The 21249-nt window shown below is 35.7% G+C and overlaps 1 protein-coding gene across 3 annotated transcripts in view; it reads right to left on the bottom strand.

Moving 5' to 3' along the window:
- Window positions 1-21249, bottom strand: part of SRBD1 (S1 RNA binding domain 1) — a 122874-nt gene that overhangs the window by 99564 nt on the left and 2061 nt on the right. For 2 of the 3 annotated variants that reach the window (XM_042824618.1, XM_042824627.1), the window contains exons 3-12: window positions 18292-18489; window positions 17442-17524; window positions 16741-16906; window positions 15350-15712; window positions 13803-13969; window positions 12678-12795; window positions 12409-12547; window positions 9719-9815; window positions 9116-9251; window positions 4109-4212 (exon numbers count right to left, since the gene is read on the bottom strand). In XM_042824618.1, coding sequence (XP_042680552.1) covers window positions 4109-4212; window positions 9116-9251; window positions 9719-9815; window positions 12409-12547; window positions 12678-12795; window positions 13803-13969; window positions 15350-15712; window positions 16741-16906; window positions 17442-17524 — 1373 coding nt within the window. In that variant the 5' untranslated portion in view covers window positions 18292-18489. The remainder of the gene's footprint in view (window positions 1-4108; window positions 4213-9115; window positions 9252-9718; window positions 9816-12408; window positions 12548-12677; window positions 12796-13802; window positions 13970-15349; window positions 15713-16740; window positions 16907-17441; window positions 17525-18291; window positions 18490-21249) is intronic. The other variant, XM_042824637.1, reaches the window with a different exon arrangement.

Here is a 21249-nt window from a genome sequence, read left to right as displayed (position 1 = left end):
CAAACAAATAAAAAACCACCCCAAACAATTAGGAAATGAATTCTCAATAAGAAATATCCAACAGAACTAAGATCATTTCCCATCATTTTCTAAACCAAACTCTTCAGAGTACACAGTTTTTTTAGAGAGAATTTGCACAGTATTCATAACAACAATGACCATTTCTTTAAATTTTGACCTGAAGTACACCTCAGCTTCAAAGCTAACATTCAGAGTTTCCTTCCCCTACTGTATCTTTCACATGCCTGGGTCTTTAACTGCAAAAGAATTAGAATACATTTTTAAATGCCTGGATGCATTTTATAAAGAAAAACAGGACTGAACTTAACTTTTGACTCTATTTAGTTTACCTGCACTCACTCAGAAATACTAAGACTCCTAAACTGACTGGTCCTACCCAGGCAGTTCTTCAGCTATTTAATGGAATTCCACAATTTCCCAAGATAGCTTTTCTCTTCTAAGTCTATGTAACAGCTGAGAAATGTGTGATGAAGTCAACACTGTATCAACACACAGCCATAGGAGCAGAATTAGGCTTGCCATTTAGTTTTACAGCTTTCAGAGTTTTGAGTGTTTAGCCACATGACCTTATCACTTTGCTAATAGTTTTTGCAAAAACTTTTTTGCTACTAGCGACTCTTTCCATACATATGTAAAATTGTCAAAGGCTTCAAATTCCCTTATTGCCATCCATTTCAATAAACATAAAATTCATACAGGTGGTAAACATAACTACATTCCCCCCAGAAGATATCCTCAGAGCAAATAAGCACCAATTTTGAAACTGGTAGTTCTTTAGCCCTTCTCTTCTATGCATTATTGCTAGCCAGCTTGTATTTTATCTGTAAATAGGTTATCACAGCAGATGTTTTTATTACCTACATACACAACAAAAAATGATGGGCAATTTCTATTAAAATCCTAAACTGCTACAAATTAAAAAATAGCCCAGCAGTAATTTCAATTCATAGCAAATACTGTATTTCAATCATTCCAGTACTGCATAAAGAAGAAAATCCACTCTTATGACAGTACAAGCATGTGCATTTAATAATTAAGCTTTCCTATAATTGCAGATTTTCCTCAATTATTTAATCAAGAACTGACAAAAGCCCTTTAAATAAAGCCCTATTAAGCAAAGCTCCATATAAATGATAACTTACTCAACTCATCACCTCTATGTGCACTTGTGCTTCCAACAAGGATCACCATAAACATAAATGGCTCAGACTACTGATACACCTCAAAGGGTGAAACTATACATTAACAAAATCAATGGAGAGCATGTTAAGGACTACTAACATTAATTAACAACTATTACAGGAAGAGCACAGTCAGGCTTTTAAGCCTGAAGCACAGAAAGCAGAACTTTGTTTTCCTCCAAGATATCATATGAAACTTGTATGAAATCAGTGATCTCATGTAAAGCCTGTAACATGGGCTTTACACAGCATCTGAGAATTCTGTCTAGAAATGGAACAAAAACACTGTCAGATCCTGAACTTCATTTCCAAGGGGTCAATCCACACCTTTATGCTCAAATCCAGATCAAGCAGCTTCTCATTGCTCATTCACCCACCTCCCACTTCACATGCAAACCTTCAGGATCAGTGCAGTTCTAGTATTAATTGACATACGCTGTCAACCGAGAGACGCTGTTTTGTGGGAGAAGTTCATCCCACAAGGTCTGATATAAGGGTACTCCTGAATTTTCAGTGCAATCTCAAATTTCAAGAAAACTTAGATGGTACTACAGGCATAAATTAAATGTCCTAAATTTGTGAAGAAAATATAGTTTTTATAGAAAATGTCTGTGTAGAGCTGAATGCAGCGGTAAGGAATTTTAGTCTTTCAAACCCATCTTCCGTTCTGGTGGTATGCAATACTAAAAAAGCCTCAGAAGAACAAGAAAAGGTCAGTGTATTTACTACTAATTCAAAAAACAATATATGATACAGTCTACAATCTAGGACATTGGTCAAAGGTGGTGTTTATGCTTCTACACCTGACTATGTCCGCGAACTTCTGAAAACGAGTGAGTACAGTGGTAAAGTTTTGAACTCTTTATCCCAAACAAATGTCTTGACCTTCTGCTCTAACCAATAAATGAACACACTGAAAGTAATGCAAATCTTGGACTGCCACCTCCATGCTTGTAAAGCAGAAGGCACATTAAGTAGGAAATATCTGTCTATTTTGTAACAGTTGTCAATCTAATGAAAAAGTTGAATCTGTCACAGATGTTAACACACCAATATCTAAAATCATTCCTTCTAAAGTTTTCTAGTGCTGAAGAAACTGCCTTAAATAGTAAAAAAAATTGAGCATGCATAGCTACATACATAGAATTCAGTTGCTTTCTTCACTAATTTAAAATTTGAGCCAGTCTTTATTCATTATAATCATGCATATGAAGTTATTTTTCACAAGTTAGAAGTATGTTCTAGGGTGGATTCTTCAAATTCCTTTCAGTAAAGAGCTACATGAATAGCTACATGAATGTTAAGTACTAATAAGTAGTTCCATTTCCAAGGTCAATATTCTTTTTATCTCAGAATGACTCACAAAAGTGTAACCAACTAAAAATATCCCAATTTACATCCCACTTTAATTTGTGTAGCAGCGACAAGCTGTTCCATTATCTGTAGCTCACAGATGCAGTAAAACCAAGAATGATGGTCATCTTCTGCCTACAGAACATACAGTGTGAGGAATATGGAATTCCATTGAATATATTAAATCTAAAATGATACTTATGTGTGTTTATTAATCCTCATACTTTAACAAGAAATAACTTCCTGTTAGTACTAGATCATATTATGTTATCTGGCAAAGCGGAACTAAGTCTTTCAGAGGTTTCCATGTTGGAAGAACAATTTTTTTTTTTCCCCCCACAGTGGAAGGGTATGTGTATATATATATATGTATATATATATATATATATATATACACACATACACATAAATATATACACATATACACATAAATATATACGCATAAATATATATACATATGTATATATATATATATATATATATTTTTTTTTTTTTTTAACCACATCCCTTTCTTGGACTTACTGTAGAATGAAAGTACTTGCTTTTAGATATTAAAAAGCCTTCATACCTCCCCTCTCCCCCCCCATCTTGTTTTCTCTGTTTGGTAATTGAATTTTAAGACACAAACTTCAAGGTTTCTATAACATCCTCATAACAATGCTCCATATCTCAGTTAACAAAGATAAATCTGTATTTCATACGCGCAAGGAAGATGCAGAGTTTGGACAACAATATTCTTCAGTGGAAAGCATCGAGGTAAAGTACAGTTTCCAAGAAAATGAGTATCAGAGATATTGCCTAAAACTATGCATATTCAACCAAAACTTCATTAAAAAATTGTACACCACTAAATGTGCTTCACTACAAACATAAAAAAGTACTTGTCAGAAAAAATAAGCAAGAAAAAAACCAATCTCCCAGAATTTAGAGCCTGGTTTTCTGAAATAGCCAGAGATCAGAAAGCAAGAATCAAGTCACAAAGTATGTGAGAATTACGGATCGAAGACAGCCACTTTTAGGTTGTCAGTTAAATCCAATAGATTTTCTTATTTTTTTTAAACCAGATCAATGAATGCAGTTCCTCACATACACAGAATTCAGTTGCTTTCTTTACTAATTTAAAATTTGAGGCAATCTTTATTCATTATAATCATGCATATGAAGTTATTTTTCACAAGTTAGAAGTATGTTCTAGGGTGGATTCTTCAAATTCCTTTCAGTAAAGAGTACTGGATGTAATGCATATTGCAAATTAAAAATACATTCACATTTCATCATGTCTTTGTTTTTTAAAAATTCAATTGCTTGAAGAATGGTGCCAGAATTCCCCAAATAATGCCAAAGGCACATTTTTTTTTTTTTTTTTGGTGTAGTGCCACAACAGTGGGAAATGTAGAATAAGAATTATCCATATGTTAGTTTCATCTAATAAGCAGTTGTTTAAATCAGTCCCTTAATGTAAGAAGACATGTGAGGTACATTTCAGCATGTAGGTGTCTACAGTAAAAAAAAATAAAAATAAAAATTCTGTAAGAATATGTATCCATGCAGACCTTTCATTGACGCACCACCAACAGAATTCATTCTTCACCCCGTCAGGAATGTTGACCTTCACTGTCAGGATCTTCAGATTTTCCCCTCGGTTAATGGCCAGAATCTGAGTGCAAACATAAATGGCAGAGACAGATGACACACAAAATATCCAAAAGATAAACTTATCAACATTTGTGTACGCGCTTGCTTGACATTCTGTAGCAAATCATGATGGTGGTACAGTAAATCAGTTCACCAAGTACTAGGTTGTACAGATAACATCCACAATTTAAACACAGATTAAATCATGCTGTGGCATAACAAAGCATGCCTTTTTCCCTGAGTCTGCAATCCCAAGATCCAGTTTTATCTTAAACACTTAAAAGCACAAGTCAGCATGAACTGAATTGGTCGGATAAATTCATAAGATAAATTAAAACTCAAAATTGAGTTGAAAAAGCGATTACAATCAGAATAAGAAGAAAAAAGTTAGTTCTATGATTCAGGCTTCATTCTACTTCCCGAGAGCATCACAAATTTAAAAGTAATTATGAATCAAAATTTGAAACACAAAAATGCTCAGCCTCATTTGATAGAGGATTAATTTCAGTTATTCATGCTTTGCTCATGAACAACTGAAAATATTATAGGTATGTTCTCTATATTAAGGCTCCAGCCTTTCAGCATATGCACAAATTTCTGGCAGTCTTGTGTAACACAACTGCATCTTCATGGTGTGAGCATAAATCTCACTGTAGAAGTGATAACTGTATACAGATTTTTATTTCAAATGGGTGTAACCATTTAAAACCAGGACGACAACCAAGTGGTGGATCCCAGTGGGTATCTCCTACTCTACCCTCACTCTGAAGATGAGGAGTAGCCACCTAAAGCAGACCTTTTAGCATTTTGCATTTCAGAAACAAAGTAACAAAAGCAGCTACAAACAAAATACATTTTTAGAGCTCATTTTCCCTTCACAAGTACTTTAAAAAGTGCAAAAATAAAAATAAGAAATCTGCTGCAAGTTGACATTCCTGTATTACTACACATGTTGCTGTACGTAGCAGGCCCAAAGCACTGTCACAACAGAGCAGTCCGTGTCAATCATGAACTTTAATTCAATCACTAGCTAACTCAGACATGTCACATATGTTAAATACAATGGTTTTAAATGACTCCAGGACATAGTACCAATTTATATTCCTCAGCCTTACTGCTCCTGTGACATACCAGGCCTGACATATCATTGAACAACAAAGCTAATAATAAAGATTGCATGTGAAATATTATAGCATCTGGTACCTTGACTGCCAAAGCAAATGTTTTCATGTAGAGATTAGAAAGACACATTTTAACAAATCAAATGCTTTCATGTTTATTCTGATTTTATTTTAAAAAAAGCGAGAAAGCTAAATGTCAAGCTAAAACGAAATCAAAGTGATGCTCAGGACAAAGAATGCATCTGATAGAATTATAATGTCATCATTCACCGTGCTGTTAGCAGGGTCAAGATTTGCATCACATGCTGTCTATGGGCACTGTCTGTAGAATGTGCCAGTCACCTGAACTTAAAACAACTGCACAGCACCAACGCTTTCTTACATTTTTAATCTCATAATAAAAATGCTAATCTGACTCTCCTCTTTGAAGTCATGTGTTCAGAGAAGGACTATCATCTAGGAAATGCTCAATTCAGAAAGCAATTAGTCAATTTCTCCTCTTAAGATAACAAGGCTATTTATTATTGTTATTTAATTAACATTCATAAGAACTATTCTAGACAAAAGTAACCTTTCAGTTCTGGAAAACAGACTGCTTTTAATCCACACTGGAACAGATCCAGAGGACGAGTTAATGGTGGAAAAATACACACTTCAAAGCAAGAACAAAAAGTGGATCTAGTTGCAAAATGCATCAAATCTAATTTTGTTTATCAGAAAAATGCAAAACCCTTTCTATTCAAAGCTCTCCTCTGTCCCAGATTTACTTACACACACTAAGTTTTGTATATTTTGCCAAGGACATTAATTTCCAATTCCTTTTTAAGTATGAGATTGAAAATAGAGCACTTGCCTCAAACATTATACTTCATGAATAAATTCTTTTCCTCCCACAAATTCAGACTTTTCCAAATAGAGGAAAGCAACTTCAAGGCATGCACAACAGCTGAAAAAATCAAATACACTCCTGAAGAACTTTTTCCTTAGTCGCGGCAGCATTTGCACATCCTCAAAGAGCCCATTTGGGTTCTCTGCTGCCAGGTGAAGGAACCATGGCTAAACTTCCTGAGAGCAAAACCTTCCAGCCGTAATTACCCACAGCCATCCAGCTGTGTCAAAACCTGGAGTTGGACTCATTATACAAACAAGTTTTCTTATTTCAGGTTCAGTATTTTAACTTTTTCAATCAGAATCTTGGCTCCATCTCTCCTAATTATTTCACAGTATGTCTCAACACACAGAATTATGCTTTCAATAAACAAAGAAAACACTAAACTACTACACATGCAATTACAGATGCACACAGCTGTACAACCACAGAACCCAAGTACAGCTTATTGCACACCATTCTACCTTTTAATATAGTTTTAAAGGCATTCTCATGGCTTCAAATACTTCGTCATAAAGACAGTCTATCCTCTTATGGGTGACACTAGTCTACTGCCTTTTACCACAGGAACTCTAGAGATATTTAACATACAGTCCTGTAGGATTAGGATTTTTTTTTTTTTTAATAAAAAAAACAAAACCAAAGTCTTCTTCAAGTTTCAAGCCTCTCTACATTTTCTTTCTTTCATTTTTTGGTCCTGAACCAAACTAGAGTACTTCTTCAGTTGATTAAACCCAGACATTTCCCAAAGTATATTTAAAAAACCACCATTTAACACAACTTTCTGAATGCAGAGAAGACTTCAGTGAAGGAGATGCTAAAGATACAGGCATTAAAAAAGGAAGGTTCAAAACAGAGAAAAAAAGAAAAAACGATCACTTGTATTAGCAAGGTAATAAGGCTGGGTAATAAAGAAACTGAAAGTTATGAGAAAGATTTCAAGAACTGCAATATTACAGTATAGGCTAAAGGAAGAAATGGCAGACTACAAAAAAAAGGCCACCCCTGTTTTTCTTTCCTTATTTTATCATCAAAACACAGAAGTTAAAGAAATGAACTGGAAAACAAATAAGGAAGCAAAAAATCAACAAGAAATAGAACAAAATATTTTTAGAAAACAAGCAACTTAAAACACAAAGTGCACACATGCTTTTTTTCTTTTATTTGTCTAGCATAAGCAAGCCCTGAGATACCCAGGGCCTCAGTGAACTGCAAACAAGATTTATGCCAGAAAAGTAATCAATACATTAGGATAGGCAATAACAGTAATATGCAGAAAACAAAAGACTGCAAGTAGGACTACAGAATCACCCAGGAGCAGCAGCAGCAAGAACAGTGGTTATTTCTTTACTAGAGAGTAGAAACTGGCACAGAGGCATTAAGGTTACTGAGAGACAAAAGGAGAAATAAACCGAAACATACTGAATTAATCTTGACATCAAAACCACAAAATCAGTACACATCCTGGATGATAAACAATACAGCCACAGGGTCAGAGTGCCAATCAGGTTTGAGAAATCTGGTTTTGAGTCCTGTCTCCATCTGAGCAACAGTTTTCCTCACTGGTGGAAGAAAAGGATGCCTTGTCCTTTTTCTTCTGAAGTAATTCGTATCAGAAAACACTTGTATGGCCAGTACACCCTGCATATAAAGATTGAACATTTGAAGCTCTCAGTGCAGGAAAAACTATATAGTTTTTGGTTGCTGAAGTATCCATTCAACAGAAAAACAACCAAACAAGACGCAACCTTTTTCTCACCTAAGAGCATACATATTGGGATGTCCAGGGAAGCGTGTATGAAGTTAGCTCACACATGTTGTGAAATGATTTTCATGATAAATTCATTTCAATACACGCAAGAAAATACTTTATTAATTCAAATATGTCACTGCTTTGAAATGGCAAGGAGAGAAAAAAAGAGTAAACAATAGATATTCTGCAGTGCAATAAGGCAGGCAAAGGATATGTCTGGTTAGAAGCAGCTGACATTGTTCTTTGCTTGTTTTAAAGCTACATACACAACCATGACCAAACCAGAAGACAAATCACTCTGTGATTTATGATGAATTAGAGCAAAGGCCTTGACAACTGTATTGAGTGCAGCCCGCTACAACCTTTGAAGTGCAGTTACTGGGGCAGCCTTACAAAACATCAGTTGATCTTCAGCCAGTAAGCTTACTCTGTGGCCCATTACTTTTCCTAGCCACATAGACTGGGGCTTGGGGCACAGGATAACTTAAGGATGTATCAGAGGAAAGAATGCTGATGATATGCAGAACACACTCGTTTTCAGGGGCAGTGCACTGTTCCACTGAGCCTGTTTGGACTGTTTAACTTTTACATTAAGTTGCTGTTGACAAGAACTGCTTTTGTAGATCACCTCTGATTTCAGTTTTCTGGATCCTCCCTTGGCACTTTTCACCAGCTTAATCTGACAGGCTTAGTACCAAATGCTTGCTTCAAATACTTACGCTTTAACCAAGCACCTTCTAATACCACGTAACACCCTATTTTCAGATTTTACAGATGATAAATTATCACTCCGCCTTTATACCTATCCTGATAACACTTGCCACATACTCATCACTGCTGGAAGGGAGGGTGAGCGTGCTGAAAATAAATCACACCAGTATAGAAATTCCAATACCTAAGCCATTATAAATATTCATTCAATAAGAATTAGTTAGACAATAGACATACTCAAGACATGGACCTCTGTCCTGTTTCTTAATGAAAAGATTAACATCTCAGACCTGTGTTTGAAGAATTTGAAACTCTATTGCCTTTGGTAACTGGAAAGGGGAAAAAAAAATAATCAAGAATCATTTAAATCAGTTTCAAGCAACTTAATCTGAAAGCAAAGTCACCCATGCTACAGCTACAATTATAAGAAGAAAATAATTTGTAGGAGTACCTGATGATGTTGAATGTTCTTTATATTACAAGAAAACTCATGGTATATTTGAAATTTATCAATATCTTTTTCATTGCTATTTTTGGATGACACTTTTGCCAATGCTGACTGGATACAAATGTATCTTTGCTGGCATCTGAATGAAAGAAACAAATGTCATTAAGTTACTTTACCATGAAACTTGTAAAGAGTTGTTAGTGTTTGTATTAAATAAAAACCAAAGTTTGCACTATTATAAACTACGTCAACTCTGTAATCACTTGCAGACTTTAATGCTGAGGCTGACATGACATATACTGACTTGGAACACACTAAGAGAAGAAATGCAAAGAGACATCCAAAAAAGCTGAACGCTGTCTTCTCATGAAAGGAATAGACAATCAAAAGCCACCATCTGCACTTCAGTGTGGTCAACTTATTCTAGAAAGTTTTGGGAAGTTAAAAAAACATTAGAGTAGTCATTTACAATATAAAAAGATCTATAGATATATACTGTATAGATATAATGTAACCTTACATTATTAGAAAAACTGAATCAGCATGCTAGGAGACCAAATTTTACCATGTAACCTAGAAAGTTTATAAAGTGAAATTTAAACTTACAATCTCCTGATAAAATCCAGTGTATCTTTATCCTTAGCGAAGATATCTGCTAGAATATGCTGAACTCCAGCCTCTACTTCCTGAATATTTGCAAGCCCTTCAAAGGGGAAAAAAACAGTCAGCAATTGTAAAAAAAAACTAATAAAAATACACAAACATAGAAGCACTAGGAAAATACACACAAGCTGAAAAAAATTCATGCAAGTTATCAATCAGATTTACAGAGGTTTTGATGAAGAATACTTGTTCAATGATTTACTTTTTTTTTTTAAATGGAGCTTCTTTTCCAAGGCATCTGAAACTGCTACATTTTTAATGAATATAAACTGTCTCACGCAGCCTCACAAACTGAAATGACATTAAAAGTAATAATTTTATGTTTGATACTAACAGATTTTTACATTTAGGATACAGATTAAATATTTCCATTAGTAAAATTGAATACTGAAGTATAACTTGTGAGATTGTAATGAGACAATCATAGAAGAGACAATTCGTAGATGATATGAGACAATAGATGAGACGTAGATGAGACAATCGTAGAAGGTTACACATTTTGCTCGTGATATGCAAATAGCCCCAGATCCTTGCAGGTAATTCTGTCCTTTCCCTGTGTAATAGTTTTATACTTCCTTCAGTTCATAGCAGGAGCTTGTACAGGTCCAGGTACCCTCACTCACTACCACAAAACACTGTTCAAAGAGTGAAGTTACAAAACGTCTCTGCAGACAAATTATTACAGGGACCCAACAGCAGAATCATTTAAGCACACAGAACCATCCCCCACTTCTGAAGACAAAAATAACACATTATTCCACCTCACACTGCAATTGTTCTTCACCAGAACAAAATAAAAGAATAAAAAATAAAATCTTGTATATTAAAAAAATCAATCTATATAATCCTATTCCTAACAGTGGTCAGTAACAAATGCGTCAGAAAAAAAAAGCACAAATCCTACTTTGGCAGGGGCTGGATTAACCATCTCCCACAAAGCACGGTTTGTAATTGCTTTCTGGTAGCCAAGAGTATCTTGAAAGAGATACTTCTGAGTCATTTAAAAAAAATTTGCATAGCTGATAACTAATACTTCTACAGAATTCTTAACCAGTAGGAAGCTGAAGGCACCCTTTTCACTGTTGGGTTACAGCAGATGGAGAAAATTGAATATTTGTCTTCTCCAGACCACTTTTTTTTTTTTTAACATAACTTAAAAAGATTTGCTGAAAACCTTTCTGCACAACAAAGCACTCATCCCTTTAACAAAGATTCCCTCTGATCTCAAGCTTGCGTATAGGCTGTCAAACTAGTTTTCAAGTTGATAAAAGTGATCCCATTTTTGTGTGTATATACATACATACAGTTTCTGATGCACTCCTCAAAACGATTATATAAACCCAACTACACTATTTTTAACACAGAAGTGAAAATAAGTACACTGGCTTAAAAAAAAATAATTGAAATGCTGCAACGAACAGCACTCTCATCTAAAGTACTTCTAAATAATTCATTTGAACTTTCAAAGTGAAGATTTTATTTTGGCTCTTGAGAAGTCCAGAATAGCCAAATATGTGGTTGCAATATACCACTTCATGAAATAATGACATGTTTTTTTTGAAAACTAGATAGTAAGTAAATAATCAGAATAGTTGGTAACTGATTTTTCAATGCAAAGTTGTGAACATTTTATAAATAAACAGCTGAAGTCGTAAGAGTCAGAATCAGCCTCACAAGGAAGTTCACCACTTTTACGTTCAAATTCAAAAAGTATCAAGAGGACGGAAAAGAAAAACAATTTCACTTTGACACCACACAGAGGGTTGTAACAATTTCCATGTTTTATTGTCAGAGATTGCCCCCTACAGATTCACCTGTAACTGCATTCACAAGGAAACAATTCTGCAGTCTATGTAAGCAGCACATTGTTTGAGTTCCTGCTCAAACTTCAGAGATTAAAAATCTTCTGTAACCCCTACTGTCATGCCATACAACAGCAACATTTCTCCTGCTCATTCCAAGCCATGAAGATCTGCTGTTATTAAAATATACTCTGAGAGATTAAATTAAATTTAGTAAACAGTAAGAGCGTAAGTCTCTTCGTTACACAACCAGAGTTAAAACTTCAGTTGACATTCAAACATAAGCAGAACCACAGAGATGTCTCAGGTATGAAGTAACCTTTCTCTCTCTTAACAGTAAATACAGACTTGGACTATTACACCTCCCAGACTTTTGACTCTTGCATTACAAGAGAAAATACTATTTATAACGTAAAAAGACAGGAAAGGGTGGGGAGCTATGGCAGTAAATGTAAGTTCTATTGTATCTTGCTAGAAGGTACAAAAGTATTTTACAGTGAGAATAGTGAGGCACTTGGACAGGCTGCTCAGAGATGTGTTTGATGCCCCATCCCTGGAGACTTCAAAGTGAGGCTGGATCCAGCCCTGGGCAACTTGATCCAGCTGTGCATGTCCCTGCTCACTGCAGGAGAGTTGGACTAGATGGCCTTTAAATGTTCCTTCCAACATTCTATGATTCTAAGATCTCTGGAATTTAAAGTAGTTGTAGAACTACTAATACAATTACATTTATTTATAGTAATTTACATTACTATATACAATTACATAATCCCCATCATATAAACTACTAAAAGTTTAGGATATTGCTGCTCATAGAAGCAAAGAGCTTACCTTTGGTACTGGGTCTAATATAAGAGAAGAGATTGAGTTCCATAGGACTCTGCAGAAGAGAAAGAGCTGCAGGTTCTAATCCCAGCTGCTTGGCCCTCTGGGCTTTGGTGCCTTTACTCCCCGTTTTATAAGGTGTAGTCTTAAGACAAAGCAAAACTAACACAGTTACTAAAAGGCAAAGAAGTGTTTAAATCACACTATCGGCATTTACTTGATGTGCTATTTAGTATAAGAATACATTTAAACTAAAAAAGGACTAGCATACTGACCACATGGTCCAATTCTTCCAAAGTTCTGCAATTTAATAATGATGTAAACAGGCATCCTGATAGTTTCCCTTCTTTCTTCAACTTCTGTATCACTGTATGTGTCTTCTTAGCAACAGTACTAAAATACAAGAGATTTATATTATCAGCCACACTTCACGGTGGATTAAAGTGCCTTTTAATTATGACTCTTATCTAGCACACTGATAAAGCACTCAGAAAACACTCAAGATTAAATCTCACACTAATCTTCAAAACTTGACAACTCGAAAAAAAGTGAGTTCCTATTATCCTCTCTCTTTAATTCAAAATATTATCAAAATATATTGTGGTGGCCTTAAGAAAATTAATCAAATAATAGTCATAATCATTAATGTTATCAACTCTTTTTTTTCTTTTTTTTTTTTTTTTTTTAAAAATTATTGGTTTTAAAGCCAAAAAAGGAAAATTCAAAAGATAAATCCAATGTCAATGAGCACTAATAGCTGTATTTCGTATCAAGAGAGTTCTGCAGCATGAAGTGCAAGGTACCACATTTTAAGCTCTTAAATGTTTTGTAAGGTACCTGTGACATTATCTTACTGCAGACAGTAAAGGTATTTTGCTATGATTTAAGTAACTTCTTCAGACTACCTCAGGCCACGTTCCCTCTTTGGAAAAAAACTTTTCCCAGAGGATATCCACAGAGTATGAGTATATGCAAATGCAATGGTCCAGGATGGTTTAACCAACTCTCCTGTATACTACAACCTCAAGTAGTACCCATGACTAGAAGCTTTGCTGTTCCAGGCAGGGACTTGAGGGATTCTTAGCAGTTTTCAAGGGGCACAGTTTACATCTAGTTGGACTACATATTTCCAGGATCTGTAAGCTACTAAAATTCCAGACAGATTAATATCTTATTTTTTCTTTGACAATAAGTGATGTTAAATTTCGTGTTACTTAAGAGTGGAAAAAAAAAAGACAAGGCACCAAGCATAGTTAACTCAGCTTTAAAATTTCTTCTTTACTAATTTCTTCATAATTGCAGCGTGTGCAAAATGACAAAAGAAGGGGATACAGAAGCAGCAGCAGGCTGCTTCCTACTCACCTCCTTCTCCAGATACCCCCTTCCATTAGCTTACTTACCGTAGCTCTTCTAATGTTTGCTGCACTTCTCGCAAGGCATCAGCCTCCAGGTTATTGATGAGCTCTTTTCGATACCGAACAATAAAAGGAATTGTATTTTCTTCTTTGAAGAGGTGAATTAAGTTTGCACATACCCATGGCTCAACATTTGTTCTATCTGACAAAACCTGCCACAAGCAAAAACAAGTAAACTGAATTAAAAAACATTTCAGAAAGGCAGTATGTTACTTTAAAGAGCCTCATAATCAAGTTCTAAGCCTCATCCAGAATAATATGTTGACCAGCAGCGTCTACTGTCATCTCTAAAACAGGTTTTCAGGTTTCCCATGCATCCAACAACCATGTCAAAATCAGACATGTAGCAACCAGTGGTTCCAAAGCCTTGTAACTACAACAAAAGGGAAGGAAAAAGTAAAGAGGAGTCTCTCTTGGAAATTTAAAGAAATTCAAATTTTTAAAATTCTTTAAAGAAATTAAAGAATTTAAAATAAATAAATAAATAAATAAAATCATTAAGAAACAAACCATCCAACTCAAAAATTCTGAAACAGTTCCTTTTAAGCCAATCTCACAGTTAAACAAAGCAAAAGAAATCCAAAGATGATCCGAAATCCATTTTGCCAATTGTTAGAAACTAGCACAGTATTACTACAGGTTTCAAAATGAATCAAATTTTCTACCTTTTTATGCAGGTAATATTGAATATGATGAATAGGATAAACCCAATCTATTCCCATGCAGCTCATATTAAAACATTCCATAGCAATAGACAGTCCCCGAGAATGAGAGCTGTCATTATTTGAATGGCTCCAAAGTTAGCATCCTACAAAAGCAAAGATGATATCTCCCTTGATGTCACTGTTGTTCCAAGGGAAGCAGCTGAGGGAACTGTGATTTTTCAGTCTGGAGAAGAGGAGGTTCAGGAGAGACCTTACTGCTCTCTACAATTGCCTGAAAGGTGGTTGTAACAAGGTGGGGGTTGGCCTCTTCTCCCAGATAACTACTGGTGGTGAGGGGTTGACAGTTCAACTTGATTATCTTAGAGGTCTTTTCCAGCCTTAATGAGTCTATGAATTCTACTAATTCCTCCTCCATGGTAATGCAAATTGATATACACAATCAGGTGAACCTTTACAATAATGCTCCTAAAGTTCTGAAAACCCAACTCTTTCAGCATGCATTCCTGTAGGAGGTTTAGTTGACCACATCTACCCAAAAAGAAATGAACAAAAAAAACCCAACACAACAAACCACATGTGCTAATAAGGAAAAAATATGCAGGAACCTATTACAAGCAAGCTTTGTACTAAGGACTGCATAAGCCATAGATGTTAGAAAAATGTTGAAGTTTGAACTTCTAAGTTATCTACCAATACTTACACACGTATTATGCCAATCTAATCAGAGGTTAAGCGAGTTCTTCACAGCACAATGACTTTGATGTTCCAACTGATGCCAAGAGGATTCAAATTGTATGTTAGATTGCAAAATCAAATTATGTAGGAAACTGTAACACTGGCAATTCAAAAAAGGAAAAGATCTTATACCTGTACAATATCCCAGTTCATTTCAAATTCTTCTTTCACTTTATTGCCTCCTAGACTCTTTACTGGCTTTCCTTCAGGAGATGTAGCCGATTTCATCTTTTTTAAAGGTGGTTCATCAAATGCAAAATCCTCCTCAGATTTCTCATGTTTCACTTGATTTTCTACTACAGGAGCACTCGTTGAAGGTTTTTCATCACTCTCTAAACTTTTTACATTCATTCCTTGGAATGGACTTACTTCAGGCTTTTTGGGCAGTACAGGCATTTGCTTTAAAGTGTTCAATTTACTGCCTACATTTTCTTCCTTAGGCTTTTGAAGTTGTACCTTGTTATCTTCTGCAGGAGCAATAGGAAACGATACATCCTACCAAGAAGATGTGAAACTGTATTAAGCACTGACTGATGTAAACGAGCTCAACAACATTTCGATTAAAATCACAAAAAATTTGAAACCAGATATTTTCTCCAGTGATGTCTCTGTCTGGTAGGGAAATGCCAAGATAGACATCAAGTGACACGAAATATTCCTTGTGTGAAAGAAATGAAAGGAAAAACATGCCAAACAGAGTCGTGATTTGCAAGATCAAATTTAACTATCTGAGCAAGACTTATTCAGGGCTCTCCTTCAGAAGATATTGACCTACAGTGCTTACTTCCACTAATCTGAACAAGACTGGAAATAGTGTGGCAAGGAAGCAAACTTCCAACAGAATACAGGGTGCAAAACAGGGGACTGGAACTACGGTTTGGTCTGCTAAGATACTATTTTGCCTTAAACAAGCCACACATTAATTCCTGAGAGATTCTTAGGGTCTGAGAACGTATTTCTCAATATGCCACATACATCAAAACATTCAGTAACGTTAATATAAACTAGAAGGACTAGCTTCTGCCATGACCTAATCTAACTCTTCATATTAAACTTTGACAATAGAAACAAATTTCTGATAGCAGCGTATCTTATATTTATCATAACTTCTATTCTTACTGAGTTGAACAACCATGCAAAGAAACTTAAGTACAGGCCTTCTTTTTATTGTGGCACTGAGCTGGTAAAAACATAGAAGATATCAAAGGTGCAAGACAGAAACCAGAGACAAAGAGACATTAGAATGTTTAGGCTTTGTTATAGAAAGAATAGGGGGGTTTATTTATTTCTGTTGTAGAAAGAGAATTTCATAGAGATCAAGGCAATAACCAGTAGACAAAATTTTAAAGGACAGGCCTTTAGATTTGGAATACAAATATGTAAGAAAGCCATGTTTGTCATACACATTTGATGATCCAATCATTCAGTCAGGCAATCAACTGAACCAGAGTTGAAAAAATTCAGATTATGTTACTTGCCCTCCACAGGCATTAAATTTCTCTTGCGTGCAGATAGACACTCACCATTTCCTTTTTTATTGCTATCTTCTTGACTTTTTTCCCAGCCACTCCTGACCGTGGAGCAGCAATTCTTTTAGGTTTTACCTCGTTTTTCTTTGGCAACCGAGCTCTTTTGGCAGTTTTGCTTTTTGGCTCCCATTCCTCTTCTTCCTCCTCTGATTCAGAGCTCCTGGAAAAATAAACAAGTAAACAACACTGTTAGTTAGATGAATAGAAAGTACATAAGAAAGCCTGTCTGGGTGCTTTCTGACATTAAAGAAAGTGAACAGGAAAAGTGAACAGAAAGGAGGCAGACTCAAAGAACACAGGTCTGCGCTTCTGTTGCAGAGTCAGTGGCTGGAACAGTTCATCAGGTTTTCCTGAAGCTGGTCACCAGCATGCATACACGTTTGATTCTGTTTGGACAATTGGTCTAAACAGTTTCAATTCAGTTTTACCCTATCATCACTGTAAACACAAAACAGAAAAAGTAATTTGTGCTTTACAACTGAATAGAAACTTTATGAATTAATTTTATCCAACCTCCCAGAAACTGAGTGTTATTCTTATTCTACCACTCAAGCTTAGTACAAACCTTTGAAGAAAACTGTTGTAAACATATATGCAAAAAAAATAATACCAAAGAAAATATATAGATAGTGCATAAACAACACACACACACATAAAACCAACAAACCCCCAATCTAAGAAAGCAGTAATCTTACGAATTAAGAAATGAGGGTAGTTCATCAACTTCTGAGGTAAGGGCTTTGGCTTCAGATTTCACCCTCCTTGGTAGAGATGTCATCTGAAACAGAGCACAGAAGAGAGAAATCAAACATTTGGTTGAAGTTAGCCTCTTATTCAGCCCTTTAATTCCCTGCCAAGTGCGTCCTTACAACATCTTCACCAATCAAAAATCTCTTCCAGAGTAAGTTCACATTTCATAGTATCCAAGAATTCAGGCCACAGCAGCAGACATCCAACAATGATTTCAACTAAGCCAATAAACAAACCAGCACTAAATTATTTTTCTCAATTGGAGATAATTATTCCAGCTGCATGCAAAGCTACCCTAGCAAAATGAATACTGGTTCTCAGACGTATTACTGTGTGTTATGTACTGTGCCAGTCCTGCCTCCATCAGTCTTCTAAGAAACAATAAAAGTAAGATCCAATAATGTAAGCTAGCATATGGTTTTGATGTGAACAGTATTACAAGGACATTTTCCATTTAGATCTTGAATTTCATCTTTAAAGACTAGCTGTTGCTTGTGTGCATATTAAAAACAAAAGTTCCTTGTATTCTTCGTAAAGCGGTTCCAGAGTTAAGTTACTTAAGTGACGGTTGTCAGCACCATAGCAGAAGAACTATTGGAGATCTATATCAATTAGCACAACCTAGTAATTACCTTGCTTGCAACATACAAGTATGTAGTAAACATCAGAGGCAACAACAGGTCAACTCTCCTGTGCTGTTTCATTGACTGAAATGCTATTGTGTGAATGGTCAAAACACAGGTATATCACAGGAAGACAAATCTCCTCTGAATGCACAAAAAATTACTTTATTACCTTATTAGCTTTCTGCTGACTTTTCTTCACTTGGAGTCCTGAAACAACTGGCAACTTCACCCAGACACTCTGCTCTCCCTTTTTCTTTGCTCTTCACAGCTAAACAGTTATTAATCACAGGCCTGAATTAATTGTACATTTCTTCCTGTTGCCTCAGGGGCATGAAAATAATGTTTCCATTCTATACTGTATTTTAATCTGTGAAAGGGAGAATCAAAAACATTATTGATGTTTGCAAAACTGAGATTTCAAGAATTAAGAAACACATTAGTCAGATGGATTTCTGATTTTGCAGGCACAGGAACACGTTTCAGAATGGTCAAGTTTTACAGTTCTTTCCATTTTCAAACTGGTATTCACTAGAATACACTAGATTAAATATATCACTATCAGTCAAGCTCCTTCAGCTAATCCAACTAGTATTTTGTGGTGTTCCAGGCAATTTTTGAAGGTAGTAACCAGCTTTTAAGCAGTCAAAACAGCTTCTTCATGATCACTCCTTCACCACAGGGAGGAAAAAGGAACAAATCTGAGGTGAGCATTCCCCTTAGATAACACTGCCCTTTTAACTTCCCTGCAAGTTTTGGTCACTCAGCACATTACCTTAATAGTTTCGAGCTTGCTCAAAAGCCTCAGTAAAAGGAAAAACTCATTTGGATTACCATTTTTTTTTCTGCTAGTATTTCCTTATCACCTCAAGTGTCCAAGAGTCGGGTGTCTAAGCATCTCAATATTTGTATTCTATACTAAGCAAGAACCAGGGCAAAGCAAAAGTTTCAGCTCTACTTCCTGTCAGTTAAGTCTTTGACTCTTGGTGTGAGCAAAAGAATAGAGATGAGCTCCCTTTTTTTTTTTTTTTTTTCCAAAGCCAGACATTTTCCATGTTCTTCATAAACAGATCAGTATTTGCTCCTGCATGCTTAAGTTTTTATCCAGCACACCAAATGAAGCAGAAAAAATACAGCAAATATATATAAAAAAAGGGGGGGGGGGGCATAAGAAAGCATGAAATAGAATAGAAAGTGATACGCAATACAGCTAAGTTTCTATGTAACAATTCAATGTTTATTTTTCTTTTGTTTTTGATCCCCCGAATTTTCCATTCACAAAGTATTTTGACTGTTTTCTCCCCTTTTAATGCAGTCCTTCACAAAACTGGAGAAATACCAAATACACGTGGCCAGATAGATCAGCACAGAACCTGTCCTCTGCCCCACCTATCAGTAACATGCCAGTTCTTAAATACAGGTACTGAGATAGGACTCAGATAGATTCATAGTATTTAATTAAATAGTAAAAGTTTAGTTTATCTACTAGATTTTCTACCATAACTTGTTCCTGAAGGTGTTTGTACATACACTTAAAACTAATTTGGACTACCATAAGTTGTGAATATTAAGTACAACACTTATTTCTAAATAACTCTGTGAAATAGACAAGCTATGCTCAAAAGCTAAAATGGAATTATACAACTCTACAGCTCAAAGTAAAAGCTGAATACCGTAGACCATCAAAGCATGGGGATCACCAAGGAAAAAGTTGGGATACTTCAAGGTGAGGTGGGGTCTAATCAAAAACAACTCCTCTTCCAATAAATGTATACACCAAACTAGCTATAGTCCTAGAAAAACAATCTTGTCCTTGCTACATATATTCTTTTTATTTGCATAGAATCATCTTTTTAAGTCCACAAACATACTTGTGATTCCAAATTGTCAGACAGCTGTCTGCTAAATTTTACTCCTGACCTGCCTGCACTAGAGTGTGCTAACACCCACAGTTAATGACTAAGAAAAACTGTCCTTCTGTGATTCACTGCAGAGGGAGGCAGGGAAGACGAGAAAGCAACGAGTCTAAATGCCACTGATGATGATGAACAATTTTATTATTTTCTTTTTAAGCTTAAGCTTTCTTTTTGTAGGTGAAGCAAAGCAAGAAGACTCAAGAAACAAACACAGATACGCTTCACAAGGGTACCTAAAATGTTCACTGCACAGACTAGACAACAAAGCACTCACAAGCCATTGCCTGCTTTGCTCTCCTTTACTACTTGGATGTGATTCCCTGTGTTCCATGAAGTAGACTTCCCAAGACAAGTGAAAAAAAGTTTCTGTCCCGAATGCAGAGTGAGTTAGGAAGGGCTTCATTCACTCCACAGTACATTGGAATCAAGACAGCACGAAGTTAGCCTCTCGTCTATTATATTCTCTGGTTAGACTGACCTCAGAGGCAAAACTGCCTTAATGACTTCCCTCTCTGTAGCCTCCAGCTAAGTGAAGGCTGTTTCTGCCTCAGGAAAGAAACTCTAGCTTATACAGAAATGTATTCCTTGCTCAAAGACAAAAAGCAGGAGAGCCAATTACACGGCTGACTTCCTGAAAAATGAAGAACAGAATTTATGCCAGAGAGAGAAGTCAGAACAAATGTTTTCCCCCCCCCTACCTGAGCCTCTGTTGAGTGTTGCTGTACCTTATGGCAGGCGCTTGCAGTGCCTGGATTCTGGAACTATCCAGCAAGGCACATAACTAGTTAACCACACTATGCACCATTTCACTGGCCTGCCATTCAGTGTTTTGAACTCCTACAACTTGGTTCTAGCAGTTCTCCCTAGCAGCCAAAGCCAGCAAACCTCCAAGTGACATTTGTTAGCATATTATTTTTAGTTATTTTATGTGCTTGTCAGAAGTTTCGTGGTAATTAAAAATGCTCTTCCCTGAGAAAAAGAGCTCTTAACAACCATCTCACCAACAGTATTTTTGTTAAAGGGCAATCCAGGTTTCATTCAGAAACTTTAAAAAGGATGATATATTTCCAGTCTCTATATTCATGCAAAGATATAGCCCATTAAATATAAATTTCATCAAATGTGAATCCAAGTGGCATAAGCAACTATTCGTAAAATAATTTAAACTCCTAACAATTAGAATCAGATGAAAAAGTCTCTCTAAAAAAATAAAA

This window comes from Centrocercus urophasianus, unplaced genomic scaffold (assembly GCF_019232065.1).
Source record: "Centrocercus urophasianus isolate 14NV4802_14NV808 unplaced genomic scaffold, USGS_Curo_1.0 seq_10, whole genome shotgun sequence".
NCBI lineage: Eukaryota > Metazoa > Chordata > Aves > Galliformes > Phasianidae > Centrocercus > Centrocercus urophasianus.
Note: the sequence above shows the minus strand (reverse complement) of the source record. Positions and strands in the feature narration are given on the sequence as shown.